The sequence below is a fragment of the Condylura cristata genome, unplaced genomic scaffold (genome assembly GCF_000260355.1).
Source record: "Condylura cristata isolate star-nosed mole 26May11 unplaced genomic scaffold, ConCri1.0 scaffold00017, whole genome shotgun sequence".
In the NCBI taxonomy this organism is placed as follows: Eukaryota; Metazoa; Chordata; class Mammalia; order Eulipotyphla; family Talpidae; genus Condylura; species Condylura cristata.
The window spans coordinates 26,019,491-26,044,896 of NW_004567118.1; the positions used below are offsets into that span (position 1 = coordinate 26,019,491).

General features: G+C 36.9%; 1 protein-coding gene across 1 annotated transcript in view; it reads right to left on the reverse strand.

The window, feature by feature from the left end:
* DNAH9 (dynein, axonemal, heavy chain 9) overlaps positions 1 to 25,406 on the reverse strand; it is a 273,404-nt gene that overhangs the window by 176,002 nt on the left and 71,996 nt on the right. The window contains exons 23-27 of the mRNA XM_004684583.1: positions 22,509 to 22,661; positions 21,145 to 21,270; positions 18,627 to 18,866; positions 18,125 to 18,285; positions 4,517 to 4,673 (exon numbers count right to left, since the gene is read on the reverse strand). Of these exons, the coding sequence (XP_004684640.1) occupies positions 4,517 to 4,673; positions 18,125 to 18,285; positions 18,627 to 18,866; positions 21,145 to 21,270; positions 22,509 to 22,661 (837 nt within the window). The remainder of the gene's footprint in view (positions 1 to 4,516; positions 4,674 to 18,124; positions 18,286 to 18,626; positions 18,867 to 21,144; positions 21,271 to 22,508; positions 22,662 to 25,406) is intronic.

Here is a 25,406-nt window from a genome sequence, read left to right on the forward strand (position 1 = left end):
AAAAATCAACTAGTTTAACTGCTGCAGGACTAAAAAAAAAAAATAAGAAAAACAATAAGAATAGGTGGGAGGCCTGGAAGTGAGAGGTGTGATGAAGGAAGAATCAGCACTGGGGACTGAGAGCAATAAAGGAAGGAAGAATATAAAGAAATAAGACTGTCTTAAGATTTCCACCATGGACTGTGGGGAAAATGATATCATTAGTATTGAGATGAATCTGGCTAGCAGGAAGGCAGGAAGTCAGTAGGAAATGCTTGCAAGCAGGATTAACCAAATATGAGAGAAAGGCATCCAAATGAGACCTTTACTGCTCAGTTAAAGAGGACTGGAACTTCAATAAAACTGGAAGATAGATTTGGGGATCATCAGTAAAGGCATGAACTTGAAATTATAAACAAATATCAGAAAATGAGATTGAAAAGACAAAAATCAGAGTCAGGGGTGCTGTGGTAGTAGAATGTTTCAGACACCAAGGGAGGAGAGTTTTCAGGAAAGACTGGGTGTTCTCTTGTGTTGATGGTAGAGAAAGGGAAAAAGAATTCTAAATTTTTAAAGTTCAAAACCATTTCATGTCTTAGCAATATCCACTCCAAATTGAGGTCAAAGGGGAAAATATTGTTGCTATAATATAAGTAACATCTTTGCAATAAAGCTGCAACCATTTCTAGAGAAAGTGGTTTAGTTTTATGGGTTTTCCTACCAGCACAAGAGTAAAGCAATAAATTTCCCTTTTCCCCAGTCCTCACAATCTTCTTTCATGTATTGCATTGGCAGATGACTCCTTATAGAATTCCTAAGGCAAAGGGGATTGTGAATATTCTTGCCAAAAGCCCAAACTCTCCTCTTTATTTTTCAAAATTTATTGATTTATTTATTTTTAATTACATTATTTTCGATACCTCCATCAGGTATTTCCACTGTGGTGCATCTACCCCTAAATTAGCCATAGATCATTGTGCTTCCTTCCCTTTTTATTCTTACTCCTGCCCTGTCCCCTCTCCCTTGTGCTTCAGTTCTGTGGTTAGTTAGCAAGGGGTTAGATTTTAAGTTTGTCTTTACCTAATTCTTAGTTTAGTTAATATCCCATATATTAGTGACATCGCCTGGTCTTACTTTTTTACCTTCTGACTTATTTCATCTAGTATGACCTCTTCCAGCTCTTTCCATGGTGTCACAGATGGCATGAGTTTACATTTTTTGATCATTTCTGTTTATAGACCAAATCTTTTGATCCACTAATCTGCATTGGGGTATTTGTTTCCGTAATTTAGCTATAGTAAATAGTGCTGCAATACATATGGGAGTGCAAATTTCCTTCTGAATTAATATTTTTGAATTATTTGGTAGATGCTTAGTAGTAGAATTGCTAAGTTGAATGAAAGATCAATTTCTAATGTTTTGAAAGAGAGCTACAAGACATTGTTGAAAGAAAAAACAGGTGCAAAGAAATGGAAAAATATTCCATCATCATAGATTAGAAGAGTCAGCATTAACAAAATGGCCATTATACCCCAAATTCTTTTTTAACACCTTTCTCTGTTTTACCACCTCTGCCTCCCCATGTTCTCTGGCATTATCTAAATACTTTTAGACTCTTATGCTTTCCTTTTTACTTCTACTACTTTATCATCTGAGGCCTCATCCTCTTAGTTGCAATTATGATAGTGTTTTCACCCCAAATTTTCTCTCCTTCCAGTCTCTACATTTCCATTTATCTGGCTGCTCAAATCCTTAAATATCATTTTTTAAAAAAGATTTATTTATTTATGCATATAGAACTGGGATACAGGCAAGAGGTGCAGGGGTGGTGAGAGGCTCCACCAGAGACAGAGTGGGGAGCAGAACAGGCCAACTGATGAAGTACACTGCTGAGGGGAGCAGTGAGTGGGTCAGGAGAGGCCTGCCGTGCTATGTGGATCACCTCTGGGGTGGGGATGGAACTCATGCTGAAGTGGTTTTAGCTTCTTAGTGCTATACTTTAATTGGCTGTGCCACCAGGGAGGGCCCAAATTTGTTTTTATTATGCTCCTACTTTTGTTCGGAAGCCTGAAGGCTCATTCTGTAGTCTGCCCCTTCAAAGTCAGATTGTCTAAATTGCTTCATGTCCATCCTCTTTTTCACTCAACCCCATCTCTTATTTCCTCCTGCTCCCCAGCCCATTCAAATGTACTAGGTCATTGTCCTAATTTTTTTTATTTCCTGTAGACATTGAAACAGAAAGTGTATCATTCCTGATACATCAAAATGTACACAGCAGCTCTTTCTGAGCCTCAATCCATTTCTCTCCTTGTCACAGCCAAGCCCTATGAAGCAAGCTTGGGGGAGAAGTCAGAACCAGGGCAAGGAAGAACACGAACCACACATAGAACCTGGTCATTTCTTTAGAGCTGACATTTTATTGGGTTAGGCTTGTTAAATATCACATGTCCTGTTTGGCATTTACCTAAACCTTATACAGCCTTGAGTCTCACTCTCTCCATAATATCACTTCTGATCAGTGTATTCTATAGCCTTATCCCTGTGCTAGAATATTCCAGAGCTTACAGTTTGTAGACAGACATTATAATGTATCTCCCTGTGTCTCTTAATTGCTTATAATCTCATTGTTTCCCCAAATGGGTTCTCTCATCTATCTATCTATCTATCTATCTATCTATCTATCTATCTATCTATCTATCTATCTATCTATCTATCTATCTATCTATCTATCTACCTATCTACCTACCTATCTACCTATAATCTAGTTATCACTCTGTCTATTTGCATATTCTCCCACTATACCCAACATATGCTAAGCAATGGTCATAACTCAGTAAATTAACTTGATTGTTCAAGTGCATTTTGTGATAAAAATAATTCCGAATAGCTGAACAATAGAAATTAGAGGCTTGTGAATAACTTGGGGAGGCTGATTGGTGACAGAGATGCCTGGACTATAGGAAGGGATCATTGTTCTTTTTGTGTGTTTCTCTAGGTTCTAGCAGTTGATAGGGCTCTATCTATGTCTAGTCCAGACTCCATGATAGAAGCTTTGTTTAACATTCAAAGGATTGATGTCTCCTCTTACCTTCTAGAGAAATCGGTGATACATTTTGAAAGGGTTGGATAACATAACCTTAAGGACTCCTGGATTAAGATGTGTTCAGACAAATCATTTCATCCTGTTTGCTTTGTTAGGCATAACTTTGAAGAAACCCAATTGATGTTCTTTAATCAATATGCCTGGGCTTCTACATCTGAGGGAATGTGTACTCTAGAATGTTGCCCTTGGGATAATCTACTTATTTCAGCAATACTGCCTCTGTTCAACTATAAAAGATTCTAGAAACTTAAGATAAACTTCACAGTTATATTTATTACTTTATAAGGAAAAAAAATCTTCTTCTACATTGACTTAAAGAGAAATGTTACCTTAATGTGTTTATCAATAAAAGCAACCATGTTCAATTTCAGTGAGTTAGACTGAAGAGGACATCTATTTTGGGTCTGACATTTCATTTTGCTGGCTTGCTATGAGAAATCTTAGGTGATTATCAGGATTCTGCAATTATTTGTATAGCAAAGTTTTATATATAAGAGAAATTACTAAAGTTATAAGAGATGAATCTCACTTAAAGAGATCTGTATCTGGTAACTACTCATGCTATCTTAGTCTCTAAAGTTATTTTTAATTTAAATTTATTTTACAATCAGTATGTCACATGGTACACACAAACACATATTTGGTCTATTTAATGAAATTGTTTTATTTTTCCCACTCTAAATGTACTTGCATGCCATCCTATTTTCAAAAGGGGCTAAAGGCACTTTAAAAGCACATTACAGCGAGGCAAAACAAAAATAATGTGTATTATTACACACATTTTTTCAAAAGAATCTATATGAGGTCTAGTTGTGAGCAAGATGTTGGCTATCAAAGACATGACCCAGTGGGTCTTGTATTTCTCTTGGATTTCTTCACAACATTGAACTTGGAACATATTTTAAAATGTAAAAATGATGAGCACCTGAAAGAAAAACATTATCCTTGCTTTTGTCTGTTGTGGGTATTTCTTGCTGAAAGTAGAAATTAATTTAGTCTGTTTTTATAATAACACCTGCCTTTGTAGAATATTTTGCTCTTGTAGATTTTCCAAGAAACATCACCTTTTACAGAAAAGTACAACTTTTCATTAGTCACTTAGGAGCCTTTCTGTGGTTCTGAGTCAAACAGTGATTCCAGGCTTTTGGATATATGTTCAGCTTCTTCACTTTACAGATGAGGAAAGGAAAAACCCCAAGGTTGAAGGTAGCCATCTGGTGTCAGAGAGACCAGTGGAAGCAGATTCCACAGGCTGAGGTTCACAGGAAAGTCAACAAGATCTAGGGGACAACGTTCTGAGATCTCCTGAAAAGGAGCAAACAGACCTAGACCTCTTTGTCTAGGTCTCTGAGCTGGGCCAGCAAGATGTGGGTAAACCTGGCCCCTGGTTCAGACTACTACCCAGTTTCTGGTCCCTCCAAGTTGGGCCTGTACCTTGTAGTCCATCTGTTCCGAGCAGTTAAACACGTAGACCATGATGCCCAGAGCTCGCCCCAGGTCCTTGGTGGTCTCTGTCTTGCCTGTGCCTGCAGGTCCTGCTGGAGCCCCACTCATGGTCAGGTGCAGAGACTGGGTGAGGGTGATGTAGCACCTGCCAGACACAGGGGGGCATAGATCATTCTCAGTGCCACAGGTAGCTGACAAATAGTTCTAGGTTTTAGTGAGATGGTGCCGAAGTCAAAGGCAACGGCAGAATTGCCTAATCCTATCTGTTTTCTGTTGGGTTGTGTGGAGAATCTTCTAAAGGACCATCTGATGTGATGCTCTCATGCTGTAGAGCATCAGTAACTCTCTACTATGTCCTTCTTTTTCTTACACCACCTGCTTATCTGACTTTGTTTCACAGTGCTGTTCTCCTCTCAGCTCCAGCATTCTAACATCCATTTATTTTCATTTGTCGAATTCCATGTTCTGAATGTTTATGTTCCCTCCCCCCGCCAAATTCTTAGGTTGAAAACTTTACAACTACAGTGATGTCATTAGGATGTGAGGCCTTTGGGAAATGCTTAAGTTATGAGGACAGAGCCCTTATAAATGGGCTTAGTGCTTTATTACAGAGGCTTTAGAAGAATCTTTTGGTCTTCCTACCATGTGAGGATACAGTAAGATGGTATCAGCTCTGAGATAGAAAAAGGGCCCTTACAAAAACATGATGATGCTGGTATTTTAATCTTGGACATCTCAAACTCCAGTGAGAAATAAATGCCTGCTGTTAATAAGCCACACGGTATGTGATATTTTATTGTGGCAGCCTGAATAGACCAAGATACCCAGACACATTAGAACTGTGCTTACCCCTCTCTTTTCCACCCTTTAACCCCCAACCCTTTGAGTTCACATGGATGACAATACTCTTCAATCATTGCTTAATTGATGACTACTAACCCCTTAAGACTCATATCTAACATCACCCATTAAGTATTTCAGCCCTCCTCAACAATGACTGAGTGAGATGTCCCTTTGCTAAATTACTCCATTATATACCACTATAATGTCTCACAATATATGTCTTTCATGTACACCTTAATAAGATACTTGAAGCTAAATAAGATACTTGATAAGTATCTTTTTTAGACACTTAATAAGATACTTGAAGCTAAATCTTACTCATTGTTTCCATCTCTGGAATTTTGCACAACTCAGGCCCCTAATGATTATATGTGAAACAAGCCCATATTCTCTGTTTCACCCTCTTGTACTATTACTGTTGATGATAATAAGCTCAGCATTAAGCCTTTTTTCTGCTATTTTTTAAAAAGGAGTTATGTTTCCATTTAGTTTTAATTTGAACTGTCCCTTTGGGGAGACTTTTTAAAAAGCCCAACATCATTGGCCATTAGGGAAATTCAAATTTCCCTGAACACCCATTAGAATACTATAACTAAGAAGACAGACAATAATAAGTGTTGATGAGGATATGGAAATTTGTAAATCTGGTACATGCTGGTGGAAACAGAAAATGGTATTAAGCTATTTTGGAATACAGTTGACAATTTCTTAAAAAGCAAAGCTCAGGGCCCTCCATGGTGGTGCAGCGGGCTAAAGCACAGCACTAAGAAGCTAAAGCCCCTTCACTTTAAAGCTTAAAGCATGAGTTCAATCCCTGCCCCAGAGCTGACCCACATGGCGCGACAGACCTCTCCTGACTCGCCCGATGCTCCCCTCAGCAGTGTACTTCATCAGTCAGCCTGTTCTGCTCCCCTTTCTGTCTCTTGCGAAGCCTCTCACCACCCCTGCACCTCTGGCCTGTACCCCAGTTCTGTATGCATAAATAAACAAATCTTAAAAAAAAAAAAAGGCAAAGCCCATCATATGATTGAGCAATTCCACTTCTAAGAACTTACCCAAGGGAGATAAGAACACAGGTTCACACAAAGACATATATAGGAATGTTCACAGATGCAATATCCACAATATTCAGAAACTGGAAACAACCTAAATATCCATCAACAGTGACTGGATAACAAAATGTGATACTTCAATGCAATGGAATACTAGCCAGCAGTGTAAGGGAGTGAAGTACTGATACATGTTAAAATATTATGCTAAGTGAAAGATGTTAGATGCAAAGATTACACATTATATCATTTGGTTTATGTTCAGAAAACATGGACAAAGAAGAGCCAGTGACACCTGAGAGAGAGAGGAAGAAAGTGGGGATTGATTGCAGATAGGGAGATGGCAATGTTCTAAAATTGGATTGTGGTGATGGCTACAGAATACTCTGAATTTACTAGGAATCATTGGATTTTACACTTATAGTAGGTAAACTTTAAGGTATATAATTGTACCTCGATCAATCTGTTTAAATATGCCATTTGGCATAACTTTTTAACACCTAGCAAATCAATACACATGTTTTCAACTTGCAGGGAGACGGGCAGGGGCTGTCGGAGGGGGCCTCTGAAATGAATTTTCTGTTTCTGAATCTGATCTCTAGAGATACCCAGAGACCCTGAATTAATTAATCTTTCATGCCATATGGCCCTTAGCTGACCCTACTAAGTCCAGAACCATAAGGGTTTTAAGACTTGAAATGAGTACCTATGTTCTCCTTTAAGTGCAAATTTCCCATATTAACTCTAGCCTTTGTACGTAAGCATCAGGAAGGCAGCTTCCAAAGGCAGAGAGGGGTGGTGGTGGAATCTTTATTTCACCTGAAGCTTTCCTGTGTAGTGGAAATTGTTTCAACTGATCAGGCAGGCCCTAGATATATTTAATCGCTGGTAAGCCTTGGACAAACTCATGTTAGAGTTTTGATCTGTTTGGCAGGTGAGGTGAGTGAGGATTAAGGCAATAGCTGGGTCCTCTCTCACCCAGCTCTGTCACTGCTAGCTCTTGGCAATATTTCCTTCATAGCGAGATGTTTCCAGGGTCCTATATCCAGTTTCAGTTATACTTGCTTTCCTGGGCTCTGAGCTTCTCATTTAACTCCATGAAGTCCACCTCTTCCTGCTTCAGGCTTCTTCAAGAACACTCTAGGACCTATCATATCTTTCAGCCAGAAGAAAAGGCAGCTGTCTGCAATTGCAGAGTACTAGCCTTCAGCCAGTATCTCTTCCCATCCTCCCTACTGCCCCCTTTCTGTTCCAGGGCACCTTTCTTCTGCCAGGTCAGGGGAAATTCTGGACCTCTTTTCTCTGGAGCTTCAGAGCTCTAAAAGAATCGAGGAGTCTGTAAGTAATTTTATCACAGAGAATTCAAGAATCTCTTGAAAAAAAATTTTGGAACTGGGTGTCAACCTTTTTTGAGCATCAAGACTAGGCTTCTGAATATTTTAGAAGGATTTGGTGGCAAATGCCAAATACATTTTTCCATAATAATATAACTCTAGAGTTGAAAGGGATTTCCGAGATCAATTAATACAATCCCTTTATTTTATCAATGGATAGACTTAAGTTTGGGAGGAAGGGAGAAGGCTATCTAAGGAGTCCTAATAATTCGGGCAAAACCAATAGGGGTTTAGTTCAGACCATGAGGAAAACAGAAAGAAAAGAAAAGGTATTTCCCTCTTCTGCCAGAGGGGTTGCCATTATGGTTGGGCCACTGAGCCAGCAGGTGGCCCTAGTTTTCAGGAACACACTTACTCTACAATTGTGTCTTTATACATCTAAGTCAGCTGTTTCAATCTGCTTTTATTTCTTTTAGGGAGAGGTGGGTCATACAATAGTGGTTTAAGCAAGGACTGAAGTCAGAGTGAGTTCACTTTACTACAAAATATCTGTGAGACTTGACCACATTCTCTGTGCCTTAAAATTTGTGTTATCACAATTGGAAAGACATGGAAACAGCCCAAATGCCCAAAGGTGGATGACTGGATTAAAAAGATGTACATATACATAATGGAATATTACCCAGCAACCAAAAAAAAAGAAACACATGTATTTTGCAGCACATAGATAAAGCTGGAAAAGGTCATGCTTAGTGAAATAAGCCAGAAAGAAAAGGAAAAATACTGGATGGTTTCACTCATAGCAGGAATATAACGGAACAGGTGAGAAAATAATGATAATGATGAACAGCTATATACCATATTGTGAGGGAGGAATGGGGAATGGAATCAAAAACAGTAGGGGGAGAGACCATGGTGATGGCACATGGGTGATTTGGTGATGGGAAACCCTAGGGGATTGCAACTGAGATGGGAAAATGCACGAAAATATGTAAAAATAAACTATTATAAAATTAAAAAATTTGTGTTATCAGTATGTAGCACATAGTTTTTTTCTCAGTACCATGAATGAGTATAAATTTGTTGCTTCAAAAATAATAGCAACTATACAAATGACAAGGGATCCTTTAGGAAGAGCTCTTGCCTAACCAAGTAAACCAACATGGATGTGAATGAATTTCATTTGGTAGCTTATGAAGAACCCAGAACCTTTAGAGATTTGGCTATTTAACTACACCAGGCTTTCTCCCATTAAATTCTTCAAATATGATCAGGCAGCCTTTTCTTCCAAAAGCATAATTTATTATTTTTGAAAGCAGCCTCTCCAGTGGGCCAGTTCTCATGGTTTGAAAGGGCTTCTTAGAGCCAGATGAACTGCCACTTACTTTTTGAGCAAATAACTTCTACAGGCTTTGTTTTCATCTGCCTAACTAGGCTCTTGTGAGATGCGTTGAGACAAAAGATATGAAAATACCTTGAAAAGTTGATTCACTTTGAAAATATTACTTTTTAAGTTAATAAATATATGAAATGTAGCTTTTCTTTTTTTTATATAGTTATTCAAATGGCAGCTAGAAAAAGCATAAAGATGCTATTTCTAAGTTTTAGCTATGAATAACGTGTGGCTACCCCTGAAATATATAAAGTTAATGAAATCATAGTTGGTTTGCACTTGATTTCTATTTTTCTATAAAAACAAACTCAGTGGCATAAAACATCATCAATTTATCATCTCTGCATTCTGTACGTCAGAAGTCCACATAAGGTCCAGTCCAGTTGACCTCTTGATTTTGGCCTTGAGAGACCTTAATAGAGAGTTTCAACTGGACTGGACCTTATGTGGACACTCTGGGTGGCATCTGCCTTCAAGCTCATTTGGTTTCTTGGCCAAAACAATTTCCTGCCATTGGAGCACTGAGGTCCCTGCTGGTTGCTATTGGTCAGGGGAACTCACAACTCCTAAAACCTTTCTGCTATCTTTGCACATGCCTCTCTTCATCTTCTAAACCAACCAGCAATGCAGGTTAAATTCTTCTTATGTTTCAAATCTTTCGTAACGTTCTACCCACAGACAGGAGAAAGCTCTACTTTCAGGGACTCATTTTGGTTTATATTGGGCCCACCTGAATACTTTCCCTTTTGTCATAAAGCAAAACATAAGAGTGGAACAATATCATTATCTTTACAATTTTCACTCACCCTTAAAGGGGAGGAGATCAGTCAAGTGAGGAGGTCACTGAGGGTCATTCATAGAATTCTATTGACCACATGATTCAAGACTCATAAGTGAGGAATGGGCAGAGATGCCATAACATCTACCCAAAGGGATGCCTCTAGTAGCATACTCAGGACCCACAGAGGTTCATTGTCTGTACTGAAAACTTGAATTAAGAAATAGTTTATTACATAGGAGGTAGACCAATATACTAAATAATTTTAAAAAATTGAAGAGGAACAAATGCAAAGTAATCATCTGAGAATGTGCATACATCCTAAATGAGGTTAGATGTCATTCTTATGAAAAAGACCCAGGGCTCTTAATAGTTTCCAAACTCAACATGGGAAAGAGCATTAATAGAACAGTGCCCTCTGCATCAACCTAAAACAAATCTGTTCCTTTTATAACATTTTAATATATTTAAATTTTGAAAAGTGCCCTCAACATAAATACCCTGATTCTAGATCTAATTCTTATGCCATTATGAGACCCTTCATCATCTTGTGCTCTTTCTCTTAGCCTATTCTATTTTGTAAATATCTTTCTCAAAATGTGACAGAAAAACTGAGAGCAATAACTGGTATGTGATTCTCAGCAAAAATAACACACCCAGCAACTAAACTTAGGTAGTTATTATGCTTCAGAGTATATATATATATATTGCAAATAGCATCAGAGATTCTAGAAGTGCCTGGAAAGTGCAAGGCAGTCAATAGTAAAATTTAAAAATTTTTTAAACACAGGGCAATAAATGGAAAGAATAAAGATAAATTTACAGAGCTGAAATTTTTCCTATATGTACATGAGTAAAAGGGTAAAGATACAATGGAATTAAGCAAAGACTTAGCATGAAATCCACAAAAGAAAAAATTGATAAATTGAATATTATCAAAATTTTAAAATTTTGCACTTAAAAAAGATAAAAAGTGAAAAGATAAACAAACTGAGAAAAATATTTGTGAACACATAACTTATTCAGAGTAAATGGAGAATTCTTACAATTCAATAATAAGATAAACAGACCTATCAGATGATAAGATATGCTGAAGGGTATATACAAATGGATATTAATAAACACATGAAAAGATGCTCAATATCACTATTAGGGAAATACACATTAAAATTCAAAGTAAATATCATTTTGCATTCACTAGAATGGGTATAAAAAGTAAGAAAGAACAATAAATGTATTTAAGGATGTGGAAAAACAGGAACCATCATATATTGCTACTGGGGATGTAAAATGATCCAGCTACTTGGAAACTAGCTTAGTAGTTTCTCAAAAAATCATACATAAAGTCACTATATAACTTGGCAATTTTCCTCCCAGGTATCCACTGAACAGAAAAGAAAACATATATCAACACAAAGAGTTGCATACAAGTATTCACAGCAGTATTGCTCACAATAGCCTCAAACTGTAAATAACCTAAGTACCTATCAACTAGTGAAATTTTAAAATTTTGTATCATATCTATAAAATGGATATTATTAAGAAGTAAAAAGGAACAAAGTGTTGACATATGTTTGTTCATGGATGAATTCCAAAAAATGATATGCAAAATGAAAGAAGCCAGACATGAAAGCACATTTTGTATGGTTCTAGAATAGAAAATAAATGTCCAAAATAGGCAAATTTATAGAGACAGAAAGGAGATTAGCAGTTGCTTGGAGTTACAGAAAGAATGATAACTAACTGTAAATAAGTATGAGAGAACTTAATGAGGAGGATGAAAATGTAAAACTGATTATGTAATAGATCTAGTATCCAGTAAAGTTATCTGAAATCACTGAATTGCAAACTGGAATGGGTGGAATTCTTGATATGTCAAATATACCTCAATATAGTTGCTTTAAAAATACATAGTGATATAAATAATCATATAGCAACAAATTTTTAAAAAGACCTAAGGGTGCTTTGGTGGTGGGTGTGGTGTGGTAACAAAGCATGAAGGAAGAGAACCTGTACTTCTAAAACACAATCAAAGTTGTGTCAATGCTACCTAAGTTTAAAAAAATCTATTGATAAAAGTAAGAATCGCTAAAAATCTATATGAAGATACTTACAAACTTTCTGTAGGCACATAATTTGAAGATATGAGTAAATAAAAATATAGCACATATTATAAAGATGGTTGTTCTTTCAAAATTAAGTTGAAAGTATTAAGGTTTACCAATCAAAATCCTAGTTGTTTATAGTCTAGAACCTGACAAAATGATTGGTTTATTTGAAAGAAGAGATGAAAGATAGGTGATACAGACCTTTACTTCAAAAGTCTTACAATTCATAAGCTACAATCCTTACGTAGTATGGAGTATAGACAGAGTGACATATTAGTGGAAGAGAATATATGTATACCTGAGGCAGTTTCATGCCTCATGGCAACTGAATATGGTAGAGCAATGAGGAAAATGGTCTATTAGTTCCTTTAAAAGCTTTGGAACAACTATATATCAGAAATGTTTCATGAGGGTGGAGTGGTGAATGGGATCAAAAATGGGTTGGGAAAAGTGCATGGGACAATGGTGATGGCACACAGGTGAATTGATGGTGGGAAGTCCATGGGGATTACAACCAAGATGGGGATTACAACGATTGATGATGTAAAAATAAATTAAAAAAACACTAACTAACAAAAAAAACTTTGGAACAATTGGTTACTTAAAAACAAACAAACAAAAAATTTTTTGTGGATTTTCCTTGGTCAGTATTTCACACTTTGTTAAGCCATGTCCCCTCCATAACTTGTCTTCTATTGGTAGTATCAATCAAAGTATTTCCTATCTTTCAGGGGTGGGCGCAAGGCCTCGGTTGAGCAAAATAAACAATCTGATTGGTTACAGCAACTTACATTATCAAAAGAGGATAAAACAGAATCCCTTTGAGGAATCTGAAATATGGGACTAGGAAAGAGAGGTGGCTCTTCCTCTTGGGTCAGCAGTCATACAGACATGGGCTTGGAGACCATCCTTCCATCCATACAAATAAAGTCCACGGAAGAAAAAGTCCAATACTCGGAAGAAATCAAAATCATGATATGAGAGAGCTCAAGTCTTCATAACTCCTGTTTAGCTCCCAGAGCTGGGTCCACTGCAGCTGGACTCATCTGCCAGGGATGTGAGAATATATGTCCTCTTTCTGTTTAAGTTAGTTTGAATTTGACTTTTATCTCATAATCAAAAACACTCACTTTGTTCAGTCAAAAATTTTACCAAAGGAGTAAAAAAGTTAAAGGAAAAACTAAAATAAGATTAACTATAGTAAAATACAGGGATATACTAAACTGATCTTGAAGTGGGCAGGGGCTTTTTAAACATAACAGTACTAAAGTGGGCAATCACAGTAACAAATAATTGACCGGAGAAGAAAATATAATAGCCAAGAGACACATAAAAATGCTCAAGCATTTGGACATCCAAATTCAATTAAGGAATCAATTTTACCTATAAAATTAGTAATCTTAAACAATAATATTTAATGCAAGTAAACAATAATATTTAATGCAAGTAATCTTAAACAATAATATTTAATGCAATTTATGAGATGAACACTCTCATAAATTGCTGGTGAAATAGAATCAACATTTTTTCAAGAATAAATAAGAAGTAACTATCTTGCTTCTTAGAATATCTATTGAGGAGATAATAAGGAATATAGAAAAAATGTATATATAAATAAATACTGGTATACTTTATTTTTCATAGGAAAAGCTTAGATATAGATAAAATACCCCATAATTTGGTTAAGTTATACAGATAATTGGATATTTATAATTGTACTGTTATTCAGCTATTAGAACATTTTAGAGGAATGAATATCTGAGGAATATCACATGATTTAATGTTAAGTAAAAATAAACATTCCCTAATATTTTATACACAGGTATGAATGCAATTTCACTTTTGAAAATCTACATGTAGATGAAAGTAAACTATATATTATAATGGTTAAATCTGGGTGGCTTTTCGCTTCTTTTTTAGTAAACTGCTAAGTTTTCTAATAAAACTATCAGATAAAAACTTAAAAAGAAAGTGTATGACTCTTGGTAGTTATGTCCTTGTCCAGCAAATCACCTTCAAAGACTCTTGCATCAATTATAACTTACCTACTTGCAATAGTTCCTGAGAAATTAAGAGGTACTCAAAATTGATAAGCAGTTGATTAAAATAGTACTTAGCAGAGGCTGAAGGGGGCATTTGTGTGTGAAGGTGAGGGAAGGGGAGAACAGGGAAAGTAGACCATCAAAGGTTAAGAAACAACTTATGAGAATTGCTTTTGTTCAGCCTGAAAAAGCATTTCCATTTAGTTCTTCAACTTAGTGTTGAGCCAAAGTCCTGTGACAATGCCTGAACCATTGTATCTACTTATATATTCAAGTCCCATCCAGGCAGTGGGAAATTCCAAAGAAATAGGCATAATCAGTCAGATGTACTGTAATGCGGGTGTGCTTTTAATGAATGTGCAAAGGTTGTACGGATCAATTGTCCATTTGATTAATTCCACTGGCAGGAGAGAATTAAATGTACTTAAGCTACACAGCAGCAAAAGCTGAATGCTCTTTATAATGTGATTTTCTGCGTTGAGGCCAATTTTTTTTTCAGGGCAAAACATTTCTTGAGATAATAATAGAAGTCAATGAGAAAATGGAATTTGCCATATAAATATTCAACTACATACTACTTTGTCAGTGAAGCATCTAATGTGCAAAACAAGGTCAAGGTCTACATAGTATTCACCATTATTTTCAGCAAATCTTCCTTTCAAATTCTTATTTGCATCATTTCATAGGAGAGGTGATAAATTTCTATTTTAGAAACAATTTATTTTCAAAACTTTACCCTTTCCCTCTGTAAGGCATTCAGCATTAGTGTGCTAGAGACCTCTACATCCAAAAGAGGCAATTATCTTCTTCAAGTCCTGGGCTGATGTGAAGACCCATGGAAAAGAAAATTTTATATCTTTTAATAGTTGGAATGATAATGTCTGATATGTCAATGGAAAGGAAGGAGATATTCTGAATGGACATGAGGGTATGAGGAGACTGAGCACATATCCATATTCAAAAATCAGTCTTTGCATTCATTCCAGGAGTATTTCTTGAGGGCCTATTATGTGCCAGACAGGGCCCTTGGCCCTGGGGGTAGAACAGTGAGTAGACCCAGTCAATGTTATCATGGACATAGAATCTGGAGTGGAAGACAGCCACTAAACAAATTGCTCAATTTAATAATAATTTCATTATTCCATTTCAAGTTCATTTAAGTGTCTGAATTATTAGCTCATTTTCTAAGACAGGCAGAAAACTTATTACAAAAGAGAGTTCTGTGTTAGTTTTCTCCCTCTTTGGGTAGGGGCTTTGTGGAAAATCACCATAAAGACAAAGGCACAGATGAGGGTCTACTTTAAATGAAGCCTGAGATGGGAAAACATTTTCTTTAATCCATACCAAATGTATGGTGCAGTGGGTTAAAGCACAACACTAAGAAGCTAAATTCACTTCGCATGAGTTCCATCCCCTCCCCAGAGGTGACCCACATGGCGCACCAGACCTGTCCTGACCTGCCCACTGCTCCCCTCATCAGTGTACTTTGTTCATCTGCCTTTTCTGCTCCCCATTCTGTCTCTGGTAGATCCTCTCACTGCCCCTGCACCTCTGGCAAGTACCCCAGTTCTGTATGCATAAAGAAATAAATCTTAAAAAAAAAATTCCAGGCCCTCCCTGGTGGCACAGTGGGTTAAAACACAGCACTGAGAATCTAAAGCCGTTTCCGCATGAGTTTGATTCCCGCCTGCCCCAGAGGAGACCGCATGGCGTGGCAGACCTCTCCTGACCTGCCCGCTGTTCCCCTCAGCAGTGTACTTCATAGATCTGCCTGTTCTGCTCCCCACTCTGTCTCTGGTGAAGACTCTCACTGCCCCTGAGCCTCTGGCCTGTACCCCAGTTCTATATGCATAAATAAATAAATCTTAAAAAAAATTCCATATCAAATGTGTCCTTTCAACCTATTTGACCCGTAAGACCTGTGACAGGGAAATCTACATCCTCCTAAAGAATATGTTACTTGCTTTTGTCCTTTGTTGGGGCAAAGAGAAGAGTCACTCTAAAGCTAAGAGTGGATGACAGTAGCTGTCCCATTTCCTTTAGGAGTCAAGACACAGATAGAGTCATAGGGAGAGTCCTCCTCTGATTCAACTTCCCTTTCTTGTTTACTCTTACAATTTGGGTCTTGAATATTCAACCATCATTCACTCATTCATTCATTCATTCGACATTAATTAAATGTCCTACTAGGTTCTGAGAACTATAAAAAAATTACAATCGAAAAAGCAATGTAGTAATAAACAAGCAGTCATTTCAGAATGTGGGGAATTTTACAAAGAAGATGAACTGAAGGATCTGGCAGGGTTATTGCTGTATGTATGAGCTGGGGGAGGTGGCAGTGGTTGTATTTTTTTAGAAAGAATGATCAGGGAAGGCCTCCAGTCAGAACTGAGTGTAGAATGAAAGCACAAAAAGGTGACAGTAGAACAGAGAGCATGGAGAAGGTTTTAAATAGAGGAAGGCACATATGTGCCAGGTTATCAAATTGAATTAATTTAAAGGGATCAAGGCACAGAAGGGAGGCCAAAGTGATTAGGGTGCTGGGTGTTGGGCATCAGGATGATTGGCAGAAGGACTGGGTCCAATGAAGAACTCAGATTTTAGTGTAAGTGCAGAGAGGGTGCACCTGGACACAGTGATGTGAGTTTTATATGATCCCCCCTCTCCAAAAAGAGAAAAATATAATAATAAATGGGAGTTTGCTTGTATGGGAGATCTTTTGAGAGTAGGCAGGGAAATAAAGAAGTAAAAAACATGGGGTTTAAGAATCATGGGTCTCATTCTATGGATGATGTTGACATTTTCAACTACTTTGGATTTTACATGGTCCAATTCATCCAATGAGAACATAAAAGATAATCTTCATTATTATACTCCTCTGATGAAAGATTTTCAACAATTTATCGTTTTCTACTGGGTAAAGAATATAGTCCTCATACTTCATGGTCTGACTCTGTACTATCTCCCAGCCTTATGACTACTCTCTTTCCCAAAGTCAAGAATCGACTGTCTATTCTTTTGTTCTCTATTTCATATTACTTTCAAGTTTACATGACAAAAATTAATTTTTTTAGAACATTTATAGTTCTTTAACTTTTGGGAATCCTAGACCACTTTAATAATATATGCCCCCAACAGAAAACATGGCGTACATGCAGATTTCTGTACAATTTCATGGACATTTTGACAACCATCCTACAACCTACTAACATCACACGAAGCTCCTACACATCCTTTCCTGAAGCCTTCCCTATGCTTTTCTTCCCACCCCTGGTGGGATTCTCTGTGTTCAGAGGGTTTATTGCTGAGTCACTTGCTTGCAGTATGTAGCATATGACTTTATGTCCTATTTTACACTGTGGCCTTGCACTTTTCCCTGTGTGCTTTTAAAATTTTTATCTACATATGTCTTATTTCTCTTACTAGAACCAGAGTTTAAGGGCAGGAAATATTTATATTCCCAGGGACTAGTTCAGAGTCTGGTGTCAACTCATTCATGAATAAATTAATATGAATGGGAGAAAATATGGCTCCCGAAAAAACTTTAAGCTTTTTAATGATAGGGACTACACTGTTTTTAACCCTCCTGTACTCTAAGAGTAAAAGATGCTTAAATAAGTAATAAAAATTGACAAGAAAAAATCAAGAGAGGTCAATTAGTGAGCACTTATTTTGCATAAAACTCCTTATAAGGACTTTATTTTCCCATAACTCATGTGAGGTCTGAGTTACTACTTCCATTTCATAGATAAAGACACTGAGAGTTAGGTTAAGTTTTCATGGTCAAAGAACTGGTATATATTAGAGCTGGTGTTAGAATCTAAATATGTATGACAGCTTAGAAACTTTTGAAAAACTCATGATTCACTGGTTTGTTCTGGGGTTTGTTCTAAGAAGGAATCTCAACTAGACCCTTTCAGTTTTATCTTATACCTGTTGTGTTAAGTGAGCTCCTCCCCCTGCAGCTTTCTGGACAAAATAGCAAGTGAGAAGTGGCCACTGGAAGGCCTGGACAGTAAGCAGTGGGGTTTTCTGACAACAGCACTCACCTATCAGTCAAAGGTGTTATCACCAGGCGAGGAGTATTTCCTAGGTACTCATAGGAATACAGAAACTGGGCATCACAGATGTTGGCAAAGCAGTGTTTGGCTTCATCATCCCAACGATGACGCAGCTGGGACAACCAGAGGAAGGCTTGGGCATTATCTACCTGAAGAGAGAGTGGTCAAGTGGGTGTATAAATCACAGTGTTCAACTTGACCAACAGGATACAAGGGATTCTGGATGACTTGGGACTCATCTACCAGTCAAAAACACAGGCCCACTAAGCATACACAACATAGAAAGCATGTTTCCTATGTTTTCATTATACAGCTTTGTTGGGAATTTTAAAAGGAAACAGCAGCCACCATGATCTTCCCCAGGATCCTTTCTAGCCAGTATAGAATATGGGACCTCAGTATGTTGACCATCTGTAAGCATCTCTTTAACCACAATATTCATGGTGTGGCTTTTCACAAAGAGGAGCTTTACTATATGTTTAGAACCTACCTTCTGAGCAATCATTTTGGCCACCACATCCCGGGCATGCACATCAATGGTGCATATGGTCATGATCTTCTGCCGGTCACCCTTGGAGAGCTGGCCAATCAGCATGGTAATGAGAGTTTTAAGCTGTGCCACCTGCTTCTTGTAATAGTCCTTCATGGCATTCTCATAACCTTCTTCCAATCTAGCAAATGCAATGCCCACCTCTGTTGTCCACCAGATCTGAGTGCAGGTCAGGGCCACCTGTGACACCAAGAGTTCTCAGTAAAGTTGTCACTAGTGCTGTCTCCAAAACCAGCCCACTCATCCTATAGCAAGGGCTCAAAATTTAATTATGCAGATGACCTACATCCTTCTCCTCCCTCTTCCACCAACATAGAGTAAGTGAGCTATAAGCCTTCAAATCCTGGGAGATATGAATTAGTTAAAATACAAGTAGGGAAAGAACTTCCTGCTCCTAAAAAATATATCATTTGTCTGAGAACAGTCAATTTCTTACTCTGCTCAACATTGGTGACTTCTAGAAGTTGCTACACTGCTCATTCCATTTTTAATTCTCAAGGATAACATCTTTCTTGCACTTAGGAGGATGATAATATTTTTAGCAAACATTTCAATGATACTCAATCTTTGCTTTGTCCTGGGACTCCTGAAGTTCAAGCAATATAGTTTAGTGAGTTGCTGTGCATATTTTCACTTACCCACAGTACTCTCATTTTTTAAATTTCTTAAAACCTCTAGCCTTGACATGCTTACTCTTGGTGGACAAAATGGATAGCATTATACTTCAATATGGTCAATATGATTTGTGTTTTTCAGAGATTCAAAATAAATAAGTGAAAAAAGATCCAATTGAACAATTATTTTCTGTTTGCAGAGAATGTAATATGGAAAAATCATAATTTTGTTTATTCATGGTGGCTTTGGATATACTGCATGATATGATATCTATTGTAAGCAGAAGGTAACAAACTTTCTTGCCTCAAAGTTCTGATTTAGATAAATTAGGATGGGAATGACTCCTATGTGAAATAGAAAATCTTGTAAAAAGTATGATTCCTTCACTCTTTCACGTTTGACTTTGGGTTTACATATACTGGATTTTATTACAGAAATTCTTGCATTGTGATCTTGCTGGGATGGCTTGAATATGATAAGCCAACTGTTAAAACAACAACACACAACTCTTGGACTGTATAGTACAGGCTTACTTCCTTTCTCTTCTACTGTCTGTACTCACTATCAACATTTTTCTACCTTCTTATTTCTCACTCCCTGCAATGTACCCTCTTTTCTACTATCTCACTGAAATGACTTCACAATGTATATGGACATTCCTCAGCCTCTTTGACTTGATCTCTTAGAAGTACAGGTATTTTTGACCACTCGTCTATCAACATTTTATCTATCTATCTATCTATCTATCTATCTATCTATCTATCTATCTATCTATCTATCTATCTATCTATCTATCTACCTATCATCTATCAATCTACCCATCCATACATGTATGTATTGCCATGATTTTCATCTCCCCATTTTCTTCCCATCTAAAAAGATACTATTTTTCATTCTGCTTTACTGGCTCTTCCTCACTGACTCAAACTTAAGTGATGCTCCACAGTTTGTTCTACATGCTCATTTGAATCCACATATTTCTTAAGGCAATATTATCAACTCCTAAGGTTTAAGTGCTACCAATTATCTGCTGGGATGGTGGATATGCTATTAACAGGGGAACAGAGGTGTATTGCAATCTATGTCATTTTTAAAGAGTCTTACTATTCTCTTTTCACTTATTACCTCCAATATACCTTGCAAAAGAATTAGATATATCCTAGAATCATTATATGTACCAAGAGGGTCCAAGTTTCCTCTCCAGAATACGTTGTTGCCTTTTGCTCCCTCTTCTCTTTACTCTTGCTTTAACTATATTGAGTTCCTCTAACACTGATGCTCACCCTTGCTTCTGAATCTTTGCCCATGTTTTACACCATGCCTTGCTATTCCTTTCTTCAAACTTTGATTTCTAACCCTTATTTCAAACCTCAGCTTAAATATTAGGTCCTCAGGGAGGTGATCCCCAAGACCAGTAACTAGTTATGCTCCCAGAGTGCCCTGAGATTTTTTTTATTATCACATGAGTTTTGATTTGTAAGTGAGTCACTTCTACATCAGTTTGTAAACTCCAGCAGGATGGAGCTACCTAGTCTTCATCTCGGCTGTGTCCCTATGCTTTACACAAAGCATAGTGCTTTGCGGGCTAGTTAGATAAGTTGAACTGTATATCTTTTCCCTCTACAGTAGCCAGTGAGGGTAAAAATGGGCCATTCTTGATTCTCCAAGGTAATGGTTGAGTTAGATTATGACTGACTTTTCTTCTGCTCCCTCATTCTGATTTTCCTGACTATGAAGCATATTTGAGTGTGATATCTGATAGAACTTGAGGTTAGCATTGGTCCCTGAGGAAGAGAGCCTAGTGGAGAATGGGATCCCATAAAAACCCCAGTTAGGAGAATACCTGAGCTGGATAGTCAAAGAGCCACTGCTCCCTTGGTTTTTCTTCATAGGCAGTTACACCTTCTGTCATCTCATGCCTCACAGTGGCCTTCATGTGAGCCAGCACATGGTTCAACCATGTTTCTACCTGCAAGTAGAGCTCTGTGTTAGTCACTGAGAACCTAAGAAGCTATGACCAGTACTGCACATTTTTCTTCTACTCATCCTGAGAGTGTAGACAAAATGGAAGCCAGAAGTGGTGTATAAGTTCTATTCTGCCTTAAGGTGCAAAGAAACTCTTTTATTATCAGAATGTTGACAGGTAAGAACTAGACTTAATCAGAACAGGTTAAAGTGTTCATTTGGATTATCCAAAACAGAGTAGTGGGCTAAGAGGTTGTAGGGGCTGCTATCCAGAGTGCATATGAGGAAATCTTAATTTTGATTGAATTTGGTATAAATATTTTACCTCAGTGTATTCTCATGACTTGTCCACACTGAAAATAGAGATATAGGCAGGATTATATTTTCCAACTAAATGTTTTCTGGTTCTTCTTAAAGCACACATCCTGAACTAAACCCCAGGGTTCCTCTTAGAAAACTAAGAATATTTGATTATCTCCTGGTATTAGAAATGTTTTCTAAGATATATGTGGATAAAGGTGGAACCCTGTAAAAAAGTATCTTCTCCAGGCATTCCTTTGGGTTTATTACAACTCCCAGTGACAATGCTTTGTTAGATCATTTAGGATAATGAACAAGAAGGCTTAGAATTTAGTGATGATGCTAAAGGATAAGGAGATTTAGGGAAAGAATCATCTTGTGTTTTGTGTCTCTTGAATTGTACATGGGAAATGTGGAAGCAGTAGTTCTTAGAGCAGGGTAATGGTTGGCTTTCTAAGCAGTTGGGCAGTGGAAGGAAGAGACACTGAATTGTATTTCTATAGAGAAATGACATCTCAGAAAAGTGGCAGATTGCAAAGGGTATTTTCTCTCAGGGAAGATTTCACTGTTCTAGATTTCCCTGTGGGGTGCTTCAGGGATTGTCATGTTAAAGTCCCCTGGTGCTACTAATCATCATTTTAAAATCCCTTCCTTGTTGACTCAAAAAAATTGTTTATGTGCATTTCATTCCCCTCTGCCCAGGTCTTTGGTTAAGGAAGAGCGATGAATGTTGACGTGTGTCCTTCCCAGAGAGAGAAGAGCAGGGATAAGGAGTTGCTTTAATATCGGTTCAATCAAGTTAAGGGAAGCTGATAGTCCCAGAGCACAGATAACAGCTCTGCCCACGGTCAAGAAGACCATTCTGGAGGCTGATGCTGACCATATATAAATGTAGACACTTTAGGAAAAAAAAGTTTAAGGAGAGGAAACAAATTTTATTACCTGTCCACTGCAGTCACAGGGCTCACTGAAGGCCACATACTCTTCTTCCTTGCTATACATGCCAAGACTTATCTTGCTTGGTTTCTCATGGGCATCTAGCTGGAATTGCATCTTGGCCATATTGTCAAAGAGTTTAGAAAGGTGGCGTTGAACCTATAAAGGGAAACCATGCCAAAGGTTATAGGCATGTATAGGAAGTTACTTAGTAATATTTAGAGACCTACCATGTGACAACAATTAGAATTGAGAATATCAAAGATTTAGAAGAAAGTCTGTGGTGATGGGAAGACAGGAACCAACTATACAGAAAGAGCCAAAGTAATATAAAACTAGTGATAATCGTACTCTTATGACAAACATATGAAGCTACAAAAATTTGATTAATTTCTGTTTGATCTTTTACATATGGGAACAGATTGGAGGGCAAAATGGTGACTAATTAGTAAATTTTCTTCCTAAGAAAAACACCATTGTGTAGAAGGAGATAGACAGTGGAGAGTCTGAAGAAGAACATTAACTCATCTGAATCTGAAGGTCAAAGGTAGTGGTGACGGTGATCTATGGAATAAATTGCACAGTTGTTGGAACTGCTTTGGTGCAGCAGATCCATATCCAAGTGATCCATAGGAAGGACAAGCATGCTTGCACCATGCAGAAAGCCTGGACATACCAGAGCTCCTCTCGAGCATGGAAGCTCATAAATAGTGTCCTTTTACAATCATGTCTCAGGAAGTAGTTCTAGAAAGGAAGCTAGTCAGAGCAACATTGTGGTCCTGAGGCAAGGGAAGTGCAGGTGGCAGAAGAAACTACAAACAGAAAGCTTTCCGGCAACATTTTTTTTTTTTTGAAATATAAGGGACTTTTGAGTCTTTAGGGACTAAATTGTACCCTCAATTGTAATCCTTAATTTACAACAACCAGTACTTTGGTTTATGAGATGAGAAGAAAAACTCTAAGAGTAATTAGGTAAGTTGTGGAAGTATTCAGAGTTACTACCCATGGTGATTTTGGAAGAAATCCCTTGATGGGGTGGACTTTTCTTTATCCAAAACAAATAGTGAATTAAGATATAAACCCAGCAAAGGACTTGTGAAATTATTCTGCAACTTAAAAGGAGAAAACAAGACTCAAGAGAATGTGTGTGTGAAGCTTTCATAAAAGAAACAGAAGTAATTATGAAGAACATTACTTTGTATTGTTTTAAATTAAATGGAATAAAAAATAAGCTATAAAATATAAAGTGAATGATAATTGGTAGAGGTAGAGGATCAGAGCAAGGAGACCAACAAATGACACAACATAGTTTGTAACAATACTAGCCATACTAACATCAACATAACGTTACTAAGGTGGGGAATCTTGAGAAAGTATTGAAGAATGACACAGAGGAAGGTAAAAGATAAAAACATGTATGAATATGTTTGAATTTGTGAAAATATGTATGACTATATAAAGGCATAGTATATCACAGAGAAAATAGAATCTTGACTAATGGAAACATTATAAACCTGAAGGGAAAACACTCAGATAAATGGAATAGAAATATTATTGAAAAGCATGTTGAACAAAAACCTTTTTAAAGATACTGAAGGCCCTGGTTTTGAAACAGACAAAAATTTCATCATTTGTTGGAAAAATTAACAAAATAAAGCTAGTATCTAAATAAATACAAACTTCTAAAATGGAATCTTAATTAAAATTTTTATCTCTACAGAGATCCAGATAGAAAGCAATTTACCTTTAGCAAGGTAAAAAGCAAAAATACAGGTAGGGTTTTGATGACTTCTCTGTAACAACAGATAGCAGAGCAATGTCTACAGGGATTTGAGGGGAAAATGTCACCAAGGAATCCAAACATGACCATTCTATCAGTCATTTATGAAAACAAAAGACAGATATAGAAGAAATTGGGAATTATTTGATCATGCTTCATCTCTGGGGCTAAAAGGTGAGGAAAATTACTTAAATTACTTAATGATAAAAATAAAAATCTAGGCATGGATGCCATCTCTTGGCTCTGTTGGAAAAGCTTTCTTCCATTGCTGATGGTATTATAAAGGTACAATTCCTGTGGAGGGAACTATATTACATATGCATTTACCCACTGACCAGTAATCTCCTTTCTGGCAGTACCCAAAGAGGATAGAACTCTAACACCAAAGCCCAAAGTGAGTCAATGTCACAATATTTGTAGTTGCAAAAGATTATAGGCATCCAATGGCCAAACTATTATAGATTAGACCATGGAATATGAGATAGATGTAAAGAAAATGAGGGACAGATCTTTGAATTGTTATGCATTGGTTACTAGGTTTTATAACTAAATAAACTAAATAAAAACTTAGTTATACAAACCACAAGAAATACAAACTTCAAATAAGTATATATAGCATGTTATCTTTTGTGTAAGAAATAGAAGTTATACTACATATATAAATATTTACATTACACTACATATATAATTATTTACATTTGTGTATATATATATGTATATACTTATATATATATATATATATACAAATGTAAATGTACATCTACTCATTTTTGCAAAGTAAAAATAGGAAAGATGAATCAGAAACTAATGCCATTGATTGCTCACATAGAGTGGAGGGAAATTATGGCAAGGAATGACATTTCTCTGACTGTACATATTTTTATGTATAGACTGACTTTTAGAATTCTATATATTCAAGCAATCAAATTAAAAAGATTGGAGAAAACCACAAGACTGAAAGCAAAGAGAAATAAGTGAACCTAGTATACTTCATCTGAATAATAAAATCATACTAAAGGGGGAAAAATCTTATTCAAGTAACTTCTGAACAAGCATTTTGACTCTATATCATCAGTCTTTAGGAAAATAAGAGAACTACAAACAAATCTTGAACTCTTCTTAGA